The 18,339-nt window shown below is 32.8% G+C and overlaps 1 protein-coding gene across 1 annotated transcript; it reads left to right on the forward strand.

Moving 5' to 3' along the window:
- Window positions 1–12,699: 12,699 nt before the first annotated feature.
- On the forward strand, window positions 12,700–14,349 carry LOC103487500 (polygalacturonase-like). The gene is made up of 4 exons (XM_051081630.1): window positions 12,700–13,230; window positions 13,321–13,610; window positions 13,720–13,948; window positions 14,040–14,349. Exons 1-4 carry the CDS (start codon window positions 12,766–12,768, stop codon window positions 14,256–14,258), a joined length of 1,203 nt encoding a protein of 400 aa, XP_050937587.1. The 5' UTR covers window positions 12,700–12,765; the 3' UTR covers window positions 14,259–14,349.
- Window positions 14,350–18,339: the final 3,990 nt, after the last annotated feature.

Consider the following 18,339-nt stretch of genomic DNA (forward strand, 5'->3'; position numbering starts at 1 on the left):
AAATGGGTTTACAAGACGAAGCTGAATAAAGATGACTAAAGTAGACAAATATAAGACGTTTCTTGTTGCGAAGGGGTACAAGCAAATTAATGGCATTGACTACAATGAAGTTTTTTCTCTGGTTGCAAGACATGATACGATTCGAATGGTTTTAGCATTGGCAGCACAAAACAATTGAAAAATTCTTCAAATGGACGTGAAATCTGCTTTTTTGCAAGCTAACTTGAATGAAGAAGTTTACATAGCTCAATCCCCTGGATATGTACAACAGAGTAATGCAATAAAGGTATATCGCTTGAAGAAGGCCCTGTATAGATTGAAGCAAGCTCCTAGGGCTTGGTACAGTCTAATTGAGGCCTACTTTATCCATTTACTCTCTCTATTAAATTCCGACATCTAAACAAGATTTTGATAGTATGTTTGTATATAGATGATTTTATTTACATAGGAAATGACTCAATTATATGTTTGAAGAATTCAAGCAGTTTATAATGACAAAGTTTGAAATGACAAATCTATGGATGATGCATTATTTTCTCAGCATTGAGGTAATACAATCAATAGCGAGAATTTTCATCAATCAGAAGAAACATGCATTAGAGATTTGGATAGGTTTCAAATAGAGAATATCAACTCAGCCACAACTCCAATTGAACCCAATTTGAAGCTCGCAAAGGAACATGTAGAAAAGAAGGTCAATAGTACACTTTATAAGCAAATGTTTGGAGCTTGATGTACTTACTGGCTACAAAGCCTGGTATTATGTATGTTGTAAGTTTAATTAGTAGGTTTATGGAATCTCCAACTGAGCTTCATCTCCTTGCTACCAAAAGAATCTTTCGTTACTTCAAAGGAACTCTTGATCTTGGATTTGACACTTCAGATTTGGGCATTTGAACATTGATGGCTTAAAATTATTATCATGGAAGGATATGGTGAAAGTGTTGTCATGTGTCAAATATCCAGATCAATTTTATGAAGAAGGTTGTCTTAATGGAAAACAATCAAGGAAGAGTTTTCTAAAAGAATCTTCTTCAAGAACAAAGAAAACAACAGAGTTAGTTCACACTGATCTTTGTCGACCAAACAAACCAAATTCTTTCCGTAAGATTAATTATTTCTTATTATTTATTGAAGACTTCAGCCAAAAAGCTTGAATTTATTTTGTCAAGTAGAAATAAGAGGTCTTTGTCATGTTCAAGAGATTTAAAGCTCTTGTTGAAAAAAAAGTAGTTATTACATAAAAACTTTGAGATCAGACAAGGGAAGTGAATTCACTTCAAATGATTTCAAAGATTTTTGTGTAGAAAATGGAATTTATCGGCCCATGACAGTTCCATTTACTCCTCAATAAAATGGTGTTTTTTAGATGAGCAAAATAATACTTAACATGGTCCGAAGCATGTTGAAGAGAAAAAAGATGTCAAATGAATTATGGGCACAAGCTGTTGAATGTGCAGTGTACTTGTCAAATTGTTCCTTTACTAGAAGCTTGTGAAACAAAACTTCTCAAAAAGCATGAACAAGAACAAAACCATCCATTCTTCATTTAAGAGTATTTGGATGTATGGCTTAGGCGCATATACCTAATCAAAAGCATAGTATGCTCGATGATAAAAGTGAGAAGCATATTTTTGTTGGCTATTATACATACTCAAAAGGCTACAAGTTTGATAGTCTTGTTACAAAGAAGACGATGGTAAGCAGAGATGTTATGTTTGATGAAGAAGCATTATGGAGTTGGAACGATGACCTAGAAGACTACAGGTTTTTGTTTTTTCCCAATTATCGTGATAAAGTCTAGTGACATTGCTTCTCCATCAACACCATTAACATCATCGATTACTCCACAATAAAGCATACCTTCATCATTTGCAAGTTCAAGCGAAAGACCTCGTGGCATGAGAAGTTTGTGAGTCATATATGATAAAACTGAAGAGTTAAGTCAAAGTTTTAATAACCTTTACTCTTTTTTGTTTATTTAGTGACAGTGAACCTTTGAATTATGATAAAGCTTTGGAAGATGACAAATGGAAGATTCCTATGTATGAAGAGATAAAAGTCATAAAGAAGAATAATAAGTTGGAACTTTCAGCTCTTCCAAGTGGAAGAAGCAATAGGTGCCAGATGGGTTTTCAAGATAAAAAGAAATGAAAAGGGAGAAGTGGAAAGATACAAAGCAAGATTAACTTGCAAAAGGTTATTTTCAAAGAAAAGGCATTGATTATGATGAAATAATTGCTCTCATTGCTCGTTTGGAGACCATAAATTTGTTGATCGCGCCTACTGCTAGGCAGAAACAGGTTTCGTTGCCTAAATTCGTGCTAAATAATATACACACCATGAATTACTCTTAGTGGCAAGTTTGGGTCGAACTCAAGGAGCACTTTGATTCTCAAACAAACTAAATCTCAACCACGAGGTAACCGAGGGGGGTTGAGTAGAAATTGTAGCAAGAAAACAATTTGCAAAAAGGAAAGTAACACTTGTGAAAATTCCATGTTAAAGCATTCTAGCTTGGGTTGTTGCAATTTCTCCCTTATCCAAGAAATTCATTCATCGAATTATCATTACATAGTCATATGTAATCTTCACCTAACCAATTTAATTAGAACTGACGATTAAGTTGTCCTAAGGTTCTAATTATTCTAACTCAATAGCATGCAGTATCGAATTTTCCAATTAGCATTAAGTTTCCTTAAGTGGAATGCCTAATTTCCAAGAGTCTAATTGGCATGCATTATTTAATAGTTCAATTCTAGTTTGGTTAGAATCAATGTGCATAAATTTAGATTTACAAGCTAACACAGCCTATTGCTTCTAACAAATTCTTATCTAATTGTGACACGAATCGAAGAATTTAGTGCAAAGCTATAGTTATACCTTCTCATGCGTCCAACATATAACAATATTCATTCAAAAACGGAATTAAACCAAAGATTAGATAAAAGTTAAGTTTAAATTCTCATGAAATTCTAAAGACGAAGGGAGAATCTAGAAACCCAAGTTAGAAAAGAGTACATTAGTCTGATCTCATCCATATGTTGGATGATGAGGGATTGTTCGGGATCGAAAAGTACACGAAAAACTATAGAAAAAATTGGGAGAAAACATGTGAAAAATGGTTGGAATGCAAGGTAGGTCACGGCTGGCAGTGAAAAGATGTATTTATGAAAATGTTCAGGCATCGCAGCGTCCAAGGGAAGAACTTGGCGCTCACATTTTGGCTTCCAAAGTTCGGATTGCCATGGAACTTGGCCATTTACACAAAATAGGGATCTTTGCCTTTCGGTGTCGCCTCCAACATCATGGAGCATCGTGGCTCGAGGCTCCAATTACCAAACATCCCATTTTTGCTCTATTATGCCTTGGTTGATCACCTTGGTTGACATTGTATGACTACAAAATGCCTGAATTAGCTCTAAAATAGCCTTAGGATCACATTTCACCTATGAAGTACTCATCACGTATAAAATATCCAAACAAGAACGTAAAATAACGAAACAAGCTCCAATTACGTGAAAACTAATAACATATTTCATACACTATTGTCACCGCATTTCACCTATGAATTACACATTTCTTTCTTTTAATCATAATCACCTACAATTTTAACCAATAAAAAAAGGCTTTCTTACCTAATTTCATTACAGGAAACGGGGCTTAGAGAAAAAAAATGGGTTAACATAGAACATAGAGGAATTGGATATAATGGCAAAAATTGGAGAGCCGGTTAGATTAATAGTAAAAAACGGAATTAATAAGTTTAATAGCAAATTCCCCTACGCGTGCCTTTTTTTATTCGCCCACTTCGCCCCTAAGTTTTTTGGTATGTGTATTTTAAATGTATAGACATATATAAGGCCACTGAAATTTTGAAACATATTTTTCAGAACTCCGACATTTATTTGACGTAGAATAATATTCAACTAAACTTTTTCTATAGGAATCTCTATCTATATTATCTCTCCGATTAGTTATATCTCAGCTGAACCTTTACATTTAATAAATGTTTATATATTTATTTAATAAAATTATATCCTACTTAATTGAACATTTATCTTTAATAAATGTTTATATATTTATTTTTTAAAATTTCTCAATATATATTTAACTGATCCATAATATCTATTTTTTTAAATCTCACGAAAATATAGATTTAATAAAATTTTCAAAATATCTTATTCCTTTATATTATTTTAATATTGTATTAAACTAATTATATCTATCTTAATTAAACCTTTATTTTTTCAAAAATATCAAAATATTTGATTATTAAATTTTACAAAACATTAAATATTTTGTTATTATATTAGATTCACTTTCATTTATCTAAAATATGAAAAGAATTTTTTCAATCCATCTAAACATTTTGACTACTTTGAAATCTTCATATTTCTTAAATAAAATTGGCGAAATTGCCAAAAATAACTTAAAAAAGGAGGGTTAAATGACTTTTGAGATAGTTTTTTAAAATAAAGAGTTTTAGGACAATTTAGGTGTGAATGTACAAAAATGTCCTTCATTAAATTTCTCTTTCCCTTTCCCTTCTCTTCCACGTAAAAACTTTCAGCTTTGGCTTTCCCTTCTCTTTCGCGTACAGTTGTTTCTCTTTCCCTTCTCTTTCGCGCAGAACACCTCAAGTAAAAAAAAAAAATCACCTCGATCGTTCATCACTTGCCGTTCATTGGTCCTCCATTGCATTTCGTTGCTTCTCCTTTTCGAACCATTAAATCAACTTTGAGTCTTTTCTCTTATTTCAGTGAGTTTTATCTCTAACCCATTTTTAATTTATTTGCTGTAAATGTTTGGTTAGGTATTTGTTGTGAGTTTCATCCATCTGGTTTAGGCTTTTTTGGAATCGACTTATTTGCTGGAAATTAGTTTAGTCAAAGTTTGGTTTAGGTTCTTAGAAAGTTAAATGGGTAGTGAAATGAATTGAAGTTAAATATAGTTGGCATTTTGCTTCTTTTTCTTGGGATCCCTTCTTTAAATCTGAATTGGCTACCTCTTAGAAGTGCAATTGAAGCTCTTTTATTTAGCAGTGAGTTTTTTTTATCTACATTGCTTTCTATCTATTGTGTATTATTGTCTTATATTGTGAGCAATTTCATGCCGCTATGGATGCTTCTCAAACCACTCTGGCTTTCACTTTGATCACTTTCACTTTAATCCATTTGGAGTGATTCTATGCATGTTTATATGCATTAGTTTGTATTGTTCTATGCATGTTTAGTTTGTATTAGCCCCTCATGGTTTATCTCGCACATATCTCGCACCTTCCAAACTTTCACTATTTATTTTAAAATCAAATTAGTACACCTCATAATCCATTTAGAGTGATTCTATGCATGTTTAGTAAGTCTCTTAGGCCTTCATGGTTTATCTCGCACGTATCTCGCACACATCTTGCACACATCTCGCACGTATCTCGCACACGTCTCACGCAAACTTTTTCTATAGGAATCTCTATCTATATTATCTCTCCGATTAGTTATATCTCAGCTCAACCTTTACATTTAATAAATGTTTATATATTTATTTAATAAAATTATATCCTACTTAATTGAACATTTATCTTTAATAAATGTTTATATATTTATTTTTTAAAATTTCTCAATATATATTTAACTGATCCATAATATCTATTTTTTAAAATCTCACGAAAATATAGATTTAATAAAATTTTCAAAATATCTTATTCCTTTGTATTATTTTAATATTGTATTAAACTAATTATATCTATCTTAATTAAACCTTTATTTTTTTCAAAAATATCAAAATATTTGATTATTAAATTTTACAAAACATTAAATATTTTGTTATTATATTAGATTCACTTTCATTTATCTAAAATATGAAAAGAATTTTTTCAATCCATCTAAACATTTTGACTACTTTGAAAATCTTCATATTTCTTAAATAAAATTCAAACTCTTAGTAAAGGTTTTATTTTTCCTCATTTTTATAATTGAAGATCGTAGGAAGAAGAGAAGAGAATGTTTTCAAACAGTAATTTTGCAGAAAACGGTGAATGACAAAGAGGCGGAGTTCTGAGGTGTTTCGATGATTTAAAGTATACATCATCGCCACTGGTTTTCAATGGTTCTAGCTCTGTGGATGTATGTCTCTGGAATGATGGGAGGTTGGTGTTGATCCTCAATGGAGATGAAGAAGATGGAACGATTTTGGAGGAAATTTAGGGTTTTGATTTGAGTGTTTGTTTGAAGTTTTGAGTTTGTTTTAGGATGTGGGTCTTAATTATGGTGTATTTATGTTTTCACAACGATTGTATTTTAGGAAGTGTCATTTGTACTAAAGTATAGACATTTAAATCCTATTTGTAACAATTTATTATTCCATTTTTTCGTTTTTGCCATTTTTATAATTAAAATAAAAATTTACAAGTAAATTTCTTTTTTCTTTATTATTATTATTATTATTATTATTATTATTATTATTTTGGTATTTATCTAGTTGCCCACGTGTATGTTGAGAAAGAATTTTATGTCCCCAAAAATTTGAACATGACTTAAGCAAATTGATTTTGGTCCAATAAGTTTGGGATCCACGTTGTTAACAATCTTCCACTTCCAACACTCTCAATGTCCAAATACAACTTATTTGAAGTTATAGAAAATCTTTCCAATTAAGAACTATTGCAGAAGCCATCATAATTACCAAAACTAATAAGTTTTGTACAACTGGAGTGACTATCTCATCCCATAACTTAATGGATGATTTCTCAGCAACAAACGCCAATCAAAATGTATCGAATCATCAATTTGGAGTTATGAAGAAATATGAGTCACATAGTCAATGAGGTTTGTTTAGTGAGTTAGGTAATTAGGTCAGGGAGATGCACAACTCATCTACTCAATGGAGTTCCAACCAAATAGTCATCTTAGTAGAGCTGAAATCTAAAATGATCCTAACATTACCTTCACAACCATTTATCATTCTTATTTCTATCTTCAACTACTTTCCAATAACTATCTCTTACAAACTAACCTAACTCTTTCATAAGTATATTTCTTTCTCCCTCACACGTTTCTTAGGAAAGTTTTAAAAGTTCCACCAATATAAAATTGCTCCAAATCAAATATAAACTTTGGAGATTTAGCAGGTTGAGCCACAAAAAAAAAAAAAGTACACATTGTTGATATTGATAATAACCACCAATTCTTTTGAGCCGACTTTTTCTAATCATATTTTCAAATACGTAAGATCTCTAATTTAGGTGTTATAACTCATCCATTCATTCACTCCTCTTGAACTCCCGTACTGTATAAAAAGCAATATTTTTCAAATAATAAAAAATTAAGAGTGTTCTTAGAGCAAATTCTTCCATTCAAATCCTATTGTATTTATGTTGATTTGATGTAATGTGGTTCGATCTCTAGAATTTTATCTTCTGATTCTTTCTTGGCTAGATGTTTATGCTTGATTTCAGAAAGCGGAGCGCGTAATGTTGTTGAAGTTGTAGTCTTGGTAGAAAGCTTGTATATTCAAAGGAACTTCAATCTTCGAGAGCGATCGATTTCAGGAGAGGGAGTTTTTAACTCTTAGAGAGTTCTCTCTAGACCTTTTGGAGTAAAAATTTTTCAACCCACAAATGAAGAGAACTCCTCTATTTATAGAGTTCTCTAGTGGGTTTTATGGGCTTGAACCTAATTGACCCATGGACTAGACTATTGGGCTCAACCACATGAATTTGGATCATATTTAGCATTTGGGCTAAATTAAACTTATTTTTGGGCTCAATTGAACTTTAGCCCAAGTAAATAATATTTAATTTGATCAAAAAATTATCTTGATCCAACGGTCATAATAAAGACATATGATATCATTAGAATTAGCTCATTTATGTCTTCAATTTTAATTTGGAAACCCATGTCAATTTTTAATTAGTCTCAAGTTCAATTAATTTAGTAAATGACGTGGCAATTTGTGATTGGTCCAAAAATTTCTTATTCAACAAACTTTCTAAAATAGTAAATATTTGGTGTTATTTTACTATTATAAACTAGTTTTATTAGATTGAGTTTCGTTTATCTAAAATATCAAAAGATTTTTTTTTCATTCATCTAAACCTTTTGAGTAGTTTGGAAATCAACATATTTCTTAACTAAAGTTCAAATTAATAACAAAAATTTTTCCCCATTTTTATAATCGAAGATTCTATCTACTTTTTCAATTTCTTCTTGTTTTGCTATGGCTCTACAGCAGGTAAATTGAATAATAAAATTTCACAATATCACAATTATCTTTTCATTGAGGTTTACATTTCATCCAATTTTTCATTCCAACAATTTAATGGTTGTATTCAAGGTAAGCTTTTTCCCTCTTCCAATCTTGTTCTATCTCGTTTGATGGTTTACTGGCTTGTAATAGTTATAATCTTATTTGAATTGTTGAAGATGAGGATGTCTCATGTGGCTTATATTGGTTTTATCAAAATTCCCTCAAAATGATTTATGTGTTGTTGTTAACTCGATACGAGAATGGGGAGACTCAATCGGGTGTGTTGTCACCTGTGCATGTCCTAATCGGCAAGGATTAGAGCATTGTTTGTGTTATTTTGTTGAAACCGATAAAAAAAAGTTTCAATTACATTGTAGACAGAAAAGTAAAGGAGGATTTCAAATCGTAATTTTGCAGAAAACAGCAAATGAGACAGAGAGACGAAGTACTGCTACGTTTTTCGATGGTTTGTAGTTCACGTCGTTAACCATTGGTCTTTCAACGATTCCAACTATATGGATGTATGTTTATGGGTTTATGGAAGGTTGGCGTTGATCATCAATGGAGACGAAGAAGATGAAATGATTCTGACCACTGGTTTTGATCTGATGTTTGTTTTGGGATGCATGACTTAATTATAGTACATTTCTATTTTCATAATAATTGTATTTTAGAAGATGTGATTTTTACAAGAATAGGGAAATTTAAGTAAATTTTTATTATTTATTCAAAATAGTAGACATTATTTTTTGCTATTCTTTAAAGTTGTGTTAGAAAATAAGGTCGCAGATTAACTACTGTGCCGTGACGAACTACTGCCCTGAAAGCAAGTTCGGCTGACCATGGTGCTAATCTTTATGTCGGTTGCTCCCCAAGATTAACACAGCTTCCCAGTACTAATGTGCACTCGTAAGCACAGGGAATAGAAACAAAGGGTTTACGTAAATGCTCAGAACGCAGAGTATGAAAACGAGAGGAAGAGAGGAGGAGGTTAAAGTGAATATGTTTTTGTTGTGTGAATGATGGAATGAGTTCTGTCCAATTTATAGAGGGGCGATAAAGGCAGTGCGTGGAGGAGAACGATTATCGGCAAGGAGAGAACGCGAGCGAAGATCGTAAAAATATTATAGAGAGTGAACGTCAGACAAACATGTTGCACGACGAACGTTGAATTACATGAACGTACGCCACGTTTGAACAAGGAAGTCGGACGCCTTGACTGTGTAAATAAATTACACGTGTCCTAGCTGCCAACGCAAAAAAATAAAAGAGAAATAGAAATAAAATTATATTCCTATTTTTCGCGCAAGCGCGGTCGCCCAAGCCCGAGCCAGCCCGTCCGACCAGACGGCGGCGCGCGTGTGGGACAGGGTTATACTATCACCACTCACTCAAATTGTAGTCCCCTTTTAAGACTTGGGTTTATATGTCCTCTTTCCACTTCAAGATTTATCAATGTAGGATAAAGATTTGTTGCTTTGCTATTTGAGCCAAGCTCAATAAGTCATTTTCAATAATCCCCCCACAAATAACTGTAGCAGCAAAGTTTTTGGGGGTGTAGAAGAATGAGATTTTTTTTTAGCATAGAAGATATATTAAGCTTAGGCACCAATATCCGAAGATTTGTATTGATGCGTAGTGAAGTAAGGAAACAACCTTGTTTAGAGGGAGTGAATTATATCTTGAACTCCTTATAACCCTTGGTTGAGACCCTTACGACACGCTCTATCTCTAAAGAAAGCCTTTGTTTCTGCAATGTAAAATTGTGCCTTTCTGGCCATGCACATAGACCGAACCTCGGGTCGTCGTGAGAACTCTAGAAAGAGACCTTTAAACTCTTTCATAGAAGGCGGCCCCACCTTCATTGTCACGTTATATGCTCCATCAAGTTTGCCAAGTCAAACCACTCAAAAGGAGCTATGGAGACTTTAATATTATCCATACCGACTATGGACTCAAAAAGGTTTTGGATTATCCATCTAGTCCATTTAATGACTGTTCACAATGGGCTATGGATCATCAAGTCTATCGCAACAGACCACACCCAATAAGAGACTCGCAATAGACCACCCAATTATCAAGTGCTATGGATCTCCAGCTTTAGGCCCATGTTCACAGAGGAATTTAGGACCACTTTCCGAAGGGCTTTAGGCCCATGTTCACAGAGGAATTTAGGTCAACCAAGTTGGTTCCTTTAGCCTCCTGTCCTGCCAATTCTAATTCCATCCACCTCCGAGCAAAAATACATACCCACTAGTGGAGTTAACCTCATATACTGACAACATATGCAATATCAGCCCTAATTGTGGTTATTGCATAGTTTTCAATGGAGGCGCGCGTGTGGGATAGGGTTATACTATCACCACTTACTCAGTTAGTGGTCCCCTTTCAAGACTTGAGTTTATATGTCCTCTTTCCACTTCAAGATTTATCAATGTGGGACAAAGATTTGTTGCTTTGCTATTTGGGCCAAGCCCAATAAGTTATTTCCAATAAGTTGTCCCAACAAATTATAGGTGATCCACGTTAAATCCAATCGAAGAAAACCAAAGTCTAATAATTAGTGATTAGTTTGGCCAAATACCCACGTTTCAATCTCTCGCTATGGTTCTCGCTCTCACTCTCTCGATGACGATTTCTCGATTTACATATACCATTGAATACAATATATTCCTCTCTCACAATCTCTCTTGCTCTCGCTCTTGTTGAAGGAATGGAATGGAAATAGACGTGATAGAGAACTATCATATAAGAAATGTGGTCGAAGAAAAAAGAATATACGTGGAGTGGATGGATGAATGAAGAAGAGAAGGTGGACAAAGGAGAAGGAGAAGTGGATGAGAAACGCGTGAAAATCGTGAGGATGTTGAGATGAAGAAATCGGCAATGGGGAATGTGGGAAAATTAGAATAAGTTGGGTATTTAAAAATAATGCCAATATAATAATCTGAATATGGGATTGGAACTTAAATATTAGGTAAAGTAATATTAACGCAAAACAAAGGGTTTTAGGTTAAGGTATAATTTTGCATAAATGTCCATTGTCCAAAGGCAGCAGCCTTATTGCCATTGCCACGCTGTGTTTGATATACGGCAGAATTCAAACAATTATTATTAAGATAACAACACAGAATCAATGTATATACCATTCCATCCATCTCCTAATACAACTTCGTTTTTCTTTAAACACACATTGTATATAAACAAATCGGACAGATTTACTAAAAAGAGTTGTCAAATACATTAATATTCTTATTACAAACCATTATTTTTATAAGAGAATATTTATAAAAAAAAAAAAAAAAAAAAAAAAAAAGACTTTTTGACGAATATTTTTCTTAAGTCAAGTAAAAAACATTAAGCAATTAGCTGAAGTTATCATAAATTTTAAAATATGAAGAGTGAATTATTATATTATGTACTAGAAGTTAAGAAATTAAATGGATCAAATCAGCCCAGTTAATTGTCTAGAGTAAAATGAGAGCAGAGTATGTAACACACCAACCAATAATTAAAAATAATTGTGTGTTATGAATACATGCAATAATATCCATTTTGTGTTATTTTTGTTTAATTAATATTAATCACATACACCATGGCATTAAGCTGCCTTTGACAGAAAATATATAATCTAGAGTTAAAACCATTATTTTACGTTAATATAAATGAAGTTACTTAATATTTAAGTCTCAATTACATATTATTATTTATATATATTCGTAGTTTAGTCCAAAAGAGGAAATAAAATTTTAATTACATAGCTATTATACTTTCCTTTTAAATTTGAACTGAATCTCTCTTTTTTTTTTTTTTTTATTGAGAATATAATGTTACATTTAATTGAATTAAATTTCCATTAAAACAATAAATCTAAATAAGATAGAAACATATATCCGACTAGTTATAAACAAGTAAAATATAGGAAATTTTTAAATATAAAAAATTATTAACAAGATATAACAAAATTTATAAAATTTTCATTTTATCCATCTAAATCTCCGAATATATTTTATAATAGTTTCAATTTTTTTTTTCTATTGAGAAGAATTTCTTTCAACAAAAATAGGTGAACTGATACCATTATTGTTTATCCTATCATTATAATATATAATAATAACCACCTTATTACCATCGTTAAGTTCAATAGCAATAGATAAATTTAATTTATTTGTTGAGCAAAAACTCTACACAAATTCCCAATATTTTCCTAATTAAAAAATAAGGTTACAGCACAATTAGTCAAACATCCTTATTATTCTTATTGTTTACGTTACTTAGTTTTCTTTCTCTGGCCTCCTTATGATGATCAAAATTAAAAATGTGGCGACGGCCCAACTTTATCATATCAATTGTTTCATATTTATACTTTTGTTCTTTCTTAGATGATCCTATAAATACTACCAACAATTTCTTCATTCCATCAAATCATATTTCCACTTTCTCATCATTGTTCTCTCTCACCTTCACAAATTTAAGCATTTGAAAAGAAAAAAATAACCATCCCAAGAAAATTCGATTAAGATGATGATCATCCAATTTGAGAAGATCCAGAGTAGTTCGATTATATTGATTGTGTTAGTAGCATTGATGAATTTGTTTACTTTTGGTAATGCTTGGTCTTACAATGTTGTTAGCTTTGGAGGAAAAGGTGATGGAAGAACTGACTCGACACAAGCATTTCAAACTGTTTGGTCTAATGCTTGTTCCTCCACAAAACCAGCCACAATTTATGTCCCACGAGGAAGATATTACCTTCGCTCTGGAACTTTCAATGGACCTTGCAAAAATAATGCAATCTTTATCCGCATTGATGGCACTTTGGTGGCTCCCTCCGACTTTCAAGTTATTGGAAACTCTCCAGCTTGGATTGCTTTTAGGAATGTTGATGGAGTTACCGTCTCAGGTGGCAATCTTGATGGGAAGGGAGCTGGCTTATGGGCTTGCAAGAATTCTTCTAGTAGCACTACTTGTCCATCTGGTGCCACAGTAAGCAAATTAACTAAAACCACAATTTCTCTCAAAATTATTATATTTTTTATTTTAAATAAATCCTAATCTTCTCTACCGTTCATGCAGACCCTTCAATTCTCTAACTCCAAAAATGTAGTGGTCAGCGCATTGACATCACTCAATAGCCAAATGTTCCATATAGTCATTAATGGTTGTCAAAATGTCACGATGAGAGGTATTAAGGTCTTGGCCTCTGGCAATAGTCCCAACACAGACGGAATTCATGGGCAAATGTCCTCTAATGTGGCTGTACTAAACTCCAAAATAGGAACTGGAGATGATTGCATTTCCATTGGTCCTGGTACATCTAATTTACGTATTGAAAATATTGTATGTGGACCGGGTCATGGAATAAGGTAAACTTTTGTGAATTATTAGTCTAATATATATAGATGGGAAAAATTATAAAGTAAATAAATTCTTAATTATCAACATTTTTGTAATAAAATTGGTTATAATTTGTAGCATTGGGAGTTTGGCAAAGGATCTACAAGAGGAAGGAGTCCAAAATGTTACTGTGAAGAATGTTGTATTTTCACGCACTCAAAATGGGGTAAGAATCAAAGCATGGGGCAAGCCTAGCAATGGTTTTGCTAGGAAAATTCTTTTCCAACATATTGTAATGGACAATGTCCAAAATCCAATTGTTATCGATCAAAATTATTGTCCAAGACACAAAGGGTGTCCGGGAAAGGTATGAATATTTAATCAATTCAATATGCTCTAATCCTCGATCATATGAATTGTTGTATTATTGAGTGCTAAGTTGTTGTACCATATTATAGGCTTCTGGGGTTAAAATTAACGATGTGACTTATCAAGACATTCATGGAACATCAGCTACCAAAGTTGCAGTAAAGTTCGATTGTAGTCCAACAAATCCATGTGTTGGAATAAAGTTAGAGAATGTAAGACTTACACATATGAATCAAACAGCCCAAGCTACATGTAACAATGTTGGAGGAATTGCAGCAGGTCTCGTTCAACCCACTAGTTGCTTCTAAGTGAAACAACTAGAGTCTAGTATATATTGACAAAATATTTATTTTATGACTAAAAATGTTTTAAAATTTTCATCTTATTTATATTTTTGTATTGCGGAAAATCTATTTGATATTCATTATTTTTATTTAATATATTGTTGTTTCCAAAATCCTATTTAAATAGACATGAAAAAGTATTACCAATTGCAAACTTGGAATTACTATGCAAATACAAAATATCAAAGAACTTTTACCCTAGTATAAGTTGATGTTAAATCATTCAAAAGCAAACACATACGTTGGTTGCGATAAGCATTTTACAAACTATAAAATGCTATATGCATCATTAAGCAATTTTTCAAAATCACTTGGATCCTTTGAATATTGCTCATGAGCAATTTCAACCATTTCTTTTATATTTCCAACGTCATTCTCTTCATACATACACTTAGAAGATTCTCCATGGAATGATGAAGTAGGAAATTCTTCACCATGCCAAAATCAAATCTTATAACTTTCATCAATGCCATTAAAATATAAATGATCTCTAATATCATTGACTTTATGTTTTTGACAATTTTCACACTTTAAACAAGGGCAACGTATAGAAGTATTAGTTGTATTGTAAAATCCAAATCTGATGAAGTTCTCTACACTCAACTCAAACTCTTTAGATAATCTACTCTTTTGATATTCATGATTTATCCATACTTATAATATCTTAATCTTGGATCTACAAAAAAAACATTTACGATATTCAAAATTATGTAACTCATGCAACTTACTATCCTATCAACAAACAAATCCCAATCTAGCTTAAGTGTTCTAGTCATAAGATCATTTACATCGAAATTAAAGCTCAAATTAACAAGCAATTTACTCTTCGTCAAGCCTTAGAATTGTCTCAAAACAAGGATCCAAACATAAAACATAAACGAACTTAACTTCAAACTTTACGATCTCAAACCAAAAGACAAAATTAACTTATAAAAAGTCCTATTCACCATAGCCAACACGTGGTTTGATCTAAAAACACTTCAAAACTTAAATCGAGTAACACAACCAAAATCTTACTTAAATTGGTCTCAAACTTAATTGGTAACATTGTTTGAAGTTTTAAACATCTTTAAAACTCAAATCTAGAACTCTACATACGAATTTCCCATATATCAGTCAAACATCACATTGAAATTCATGCAAATCTCATTCAAATGTACATCAATAACAAAAATCAATAACATTTTAGTCAAACATCACATTCAAATTGATGGAAAGCATACGAACGCAGCAGAAACCAAGATCGGGTTTTTACCCTAATTGCAACTAAACTTGATTTACTGATTAACATGCAAACTAAACACAACCCTAATTACATTAAGTTAGGGTTAAAAGAAATACTTACCTTTGTAGCTTTCCAAAGCTTCAAATCTTCTCCCAAACGCAAATCGGACCACCACTAGAGTTGACCCACTATTCTCCGGACTTGGAACTCGGTTGTGGGACCCGTTTAAAATAAGAAAATTGAGAAAGAGATTGAATTTGGAGGTGGATTTTGGTGTGAGATTTGGGGAGAAAAAAGTTTATTTTTGTAATTCAAAATTACAAAAATGGCAAAAAAATCTTCTTCCATTTGAAAATTTCCCCTTAAATAAACAAATTACATGCAAAAATTGCATGTAATTGGACCACCAAAGCCCAACACCTCACAATCCACTATCCATTAGTGGATTGATTCACCATTTCATTCTCTCTTAGTGGGCTTGGTGTCATCACCATAAGCTTCCACATAGCCCACTAAGAGTTAGTGGAATTATCCAACAAAATGTTAAATTTTTCCACTAACTTTGGTCAAGGGCCAAAATGGTCATTTAACAATTCTACTCAAAGTCAAACTTTGACTTTTCAAATCAAAAGTTAACATTTTGACTTTTTACCATTTTGTCCATCTTGACTAATTTCGACCTCCAGAGCATGAATTCACATTCATTTTCTTGAAATTCAAATCACATTGGAATATAAAGCCGATCAAAATTTGACTTTTCAAAGTCAAAAGTCAATATTTTGACTTTTCACAATTTTGACTATTTCCATCAATTTTGAGCTTCTAAATATGAATCCATATTCATATTTTTAACATTTAAATCACATTTAAACATAAAACCCTATAACCGATGACTATATCACATATATTCGTCGGTTTCTCTTTGTTTATCTAATTCAAACAATTCGAATTATTCCAACATATTGTTCTAAGGTAATTCTGTTTGAGCTAGGAGGGGAACCTAATGAACCTATAGATCGTGGGCTCAATGATTGAAGATTAATTGGCTAAACCCTTTTAGACCGAGCCAATCAACATTAGTTAACTAACGGGTCATTCCACTAAAGTCCCGTAGTTGCACTTCCTTCACTATAGATATATTTGTGTCCATTTGATATAACCATAATCAGTAAGTTAATCCTTCACAGGTTGTTCATAACCACGGCTGGGTCAAAATATCGTTTTACCCTCGATACTACATCTTGTTCCTTAAGTCCCACTGATCCACTATTGAACATTTGGTTTAAGGTCCAACCTATAAACCTGAATCCCTCTTGGGCCAACGAGAGGGCGGGATCTCTTGTTCAAGAATTAGATTCAGTCCTTAAGGGAACAACCTATCTACTAACCCTGAAGCGGGTAGGAGTGAATTCCATCTTGTACTCTATGTCCCTAGCCATCTAATCGGTCTTACCCCTGAAATTGGAGGCTTATTGGGCAAACACCATTGAGCTGCCCTCACCTATGCAGATCTAAGGATAATACCGTTTGAACAGAAGTTCATAGTTAGCTCAAGATTAAGATTAAGTCACCTAGGTCAACATAAACGAAAAAGTCAGTTTATATACTCAACGGTGTTATAACTTAAAAAATGACTTTTTCATGGTTCCAGTCTTATGTAAACTCTTTATATATGATGCCCCCATTCCCATGTCTCTACATAAACGATTTAGGATCACATCGTTTGTATTAACTACAGAGCGGGCCGCATCCATAGTGTTTCCAGAATAAGGCGTCCAACCTTATTCATACAGTATAGACCGTTTGGGCTATAAACTCGAACTTGATCCATATTTATGTCTGTACATAAAGTTCAAGTCTACACTAGATAGCCTCAAGACCTTAGTTATTTGATTCAAGATTATAGTATTCTATTTTCACTAATAAATCCTCAATAAACACTTTATTAGATAGAATATAGTTTTAACTACAAACTACGAGTTTTAGGACATAAATTCCAACACAAATGTAGATCAGTACCATCTCTACCATAGAAGCCAAACAAACAGTAAATTACCCAAGGCCTAAGTCAAGATATTAGGTATTTAATACAAAAACTAAACCAGTCCATCGGTGTAACAAACTCGAACTTCATAGAGGTGAAGAGACATACAAGTGAAATGTGGTGGCGATTGGTGTTTTTAGCGTTTGTGTGGCGGCGGCTGGCGTAGAGAAAAGTGGAGATAAGCGGTTTAGATAGAGCAACATGGAGAGGAGAGGCGACCGGTGTAGAGCAGTGTGGAGAGTAGGTGCGGCCGACGTAGAGCAGGTGCGGTCGGCTAGAGCAACGTCTGCGGTGGTTGGTGAGCAACATGGAGCAGGGGCTGCTGGCGTAAAGCAGGTGCGACCGACGTAGAGTAATGTTCTGCGACGATTGGTGAGTAACATGGAACAGGTGCGGCCGGTGTAAAGCAACATTCTATGGCAATCGATGAGCAATGTGGAGGTGCGGCGTGATGGAGAGGTATTTGGAAAAGAAAGGGGGGAGATGAAAGGATTGGAAGGAAAGTTTTAATAAAATAACTTAATAAATAATTTTTAAAAAGTTTATTTTAATAAATTTATTTTAATAAGTTTATTTTATTGAGTTTATTTTAATAAATTTATTTAATGAAAGGATAGTGATTTTATGCTTTTTATTTTTTTTTTACTTTTTTTTATTTAACATTTCCAAAATATTTTTAAATAAAAATGTAAACTATAATTCACGTTCTTTTCACATCAAGTAAATATTAAGTAACTTGACGCGAACACAACGTCAAGTAAACTCTGCATTATACT

This window comes from Cucumis melo, chromosome 2 (genome assembly GCF_025177605.1).
Source record: "Cucumis melo cultivar AY chromosome 2, USDA_Cmelo_AY_1.0, whole genome shotgun sequence".
NCBI classification, from domain to species: Eukaryota; Viridiplantae; Streptophyta; class Magnoliopsida; order Cucurbitales; family Cucurbitaceae; genus Cucumis; species Cucumis melo.

What these genes read in the sequence shown, in the direction of transcription:
- LOC103487500 (XM_051081630.1), top strand. Translation starts at nt 12,766, where the DNA reads ATGATGATCATCCAATTTGAGAAGATCCAGAGTAGTTCGATTATATTG. An exon ending in CTTGTCCATCTGGTGCCACA is followed by an intron (nt 13,231 to 13,320) that starts GTAAGCAAATTA and finishes CCGTTCATGCAG; the next exon opens with ACCCTTCAATTCTCTAACTC. An exon ending in ACAAAGGGTGTCCGGGAAAG is followed by an intron (nt 13,949 to 14,039) that starts GTATGAATATTT and finishes ACCATATTATAG; the next exon opens with GCTTCTGGGGTTAAAATTAA.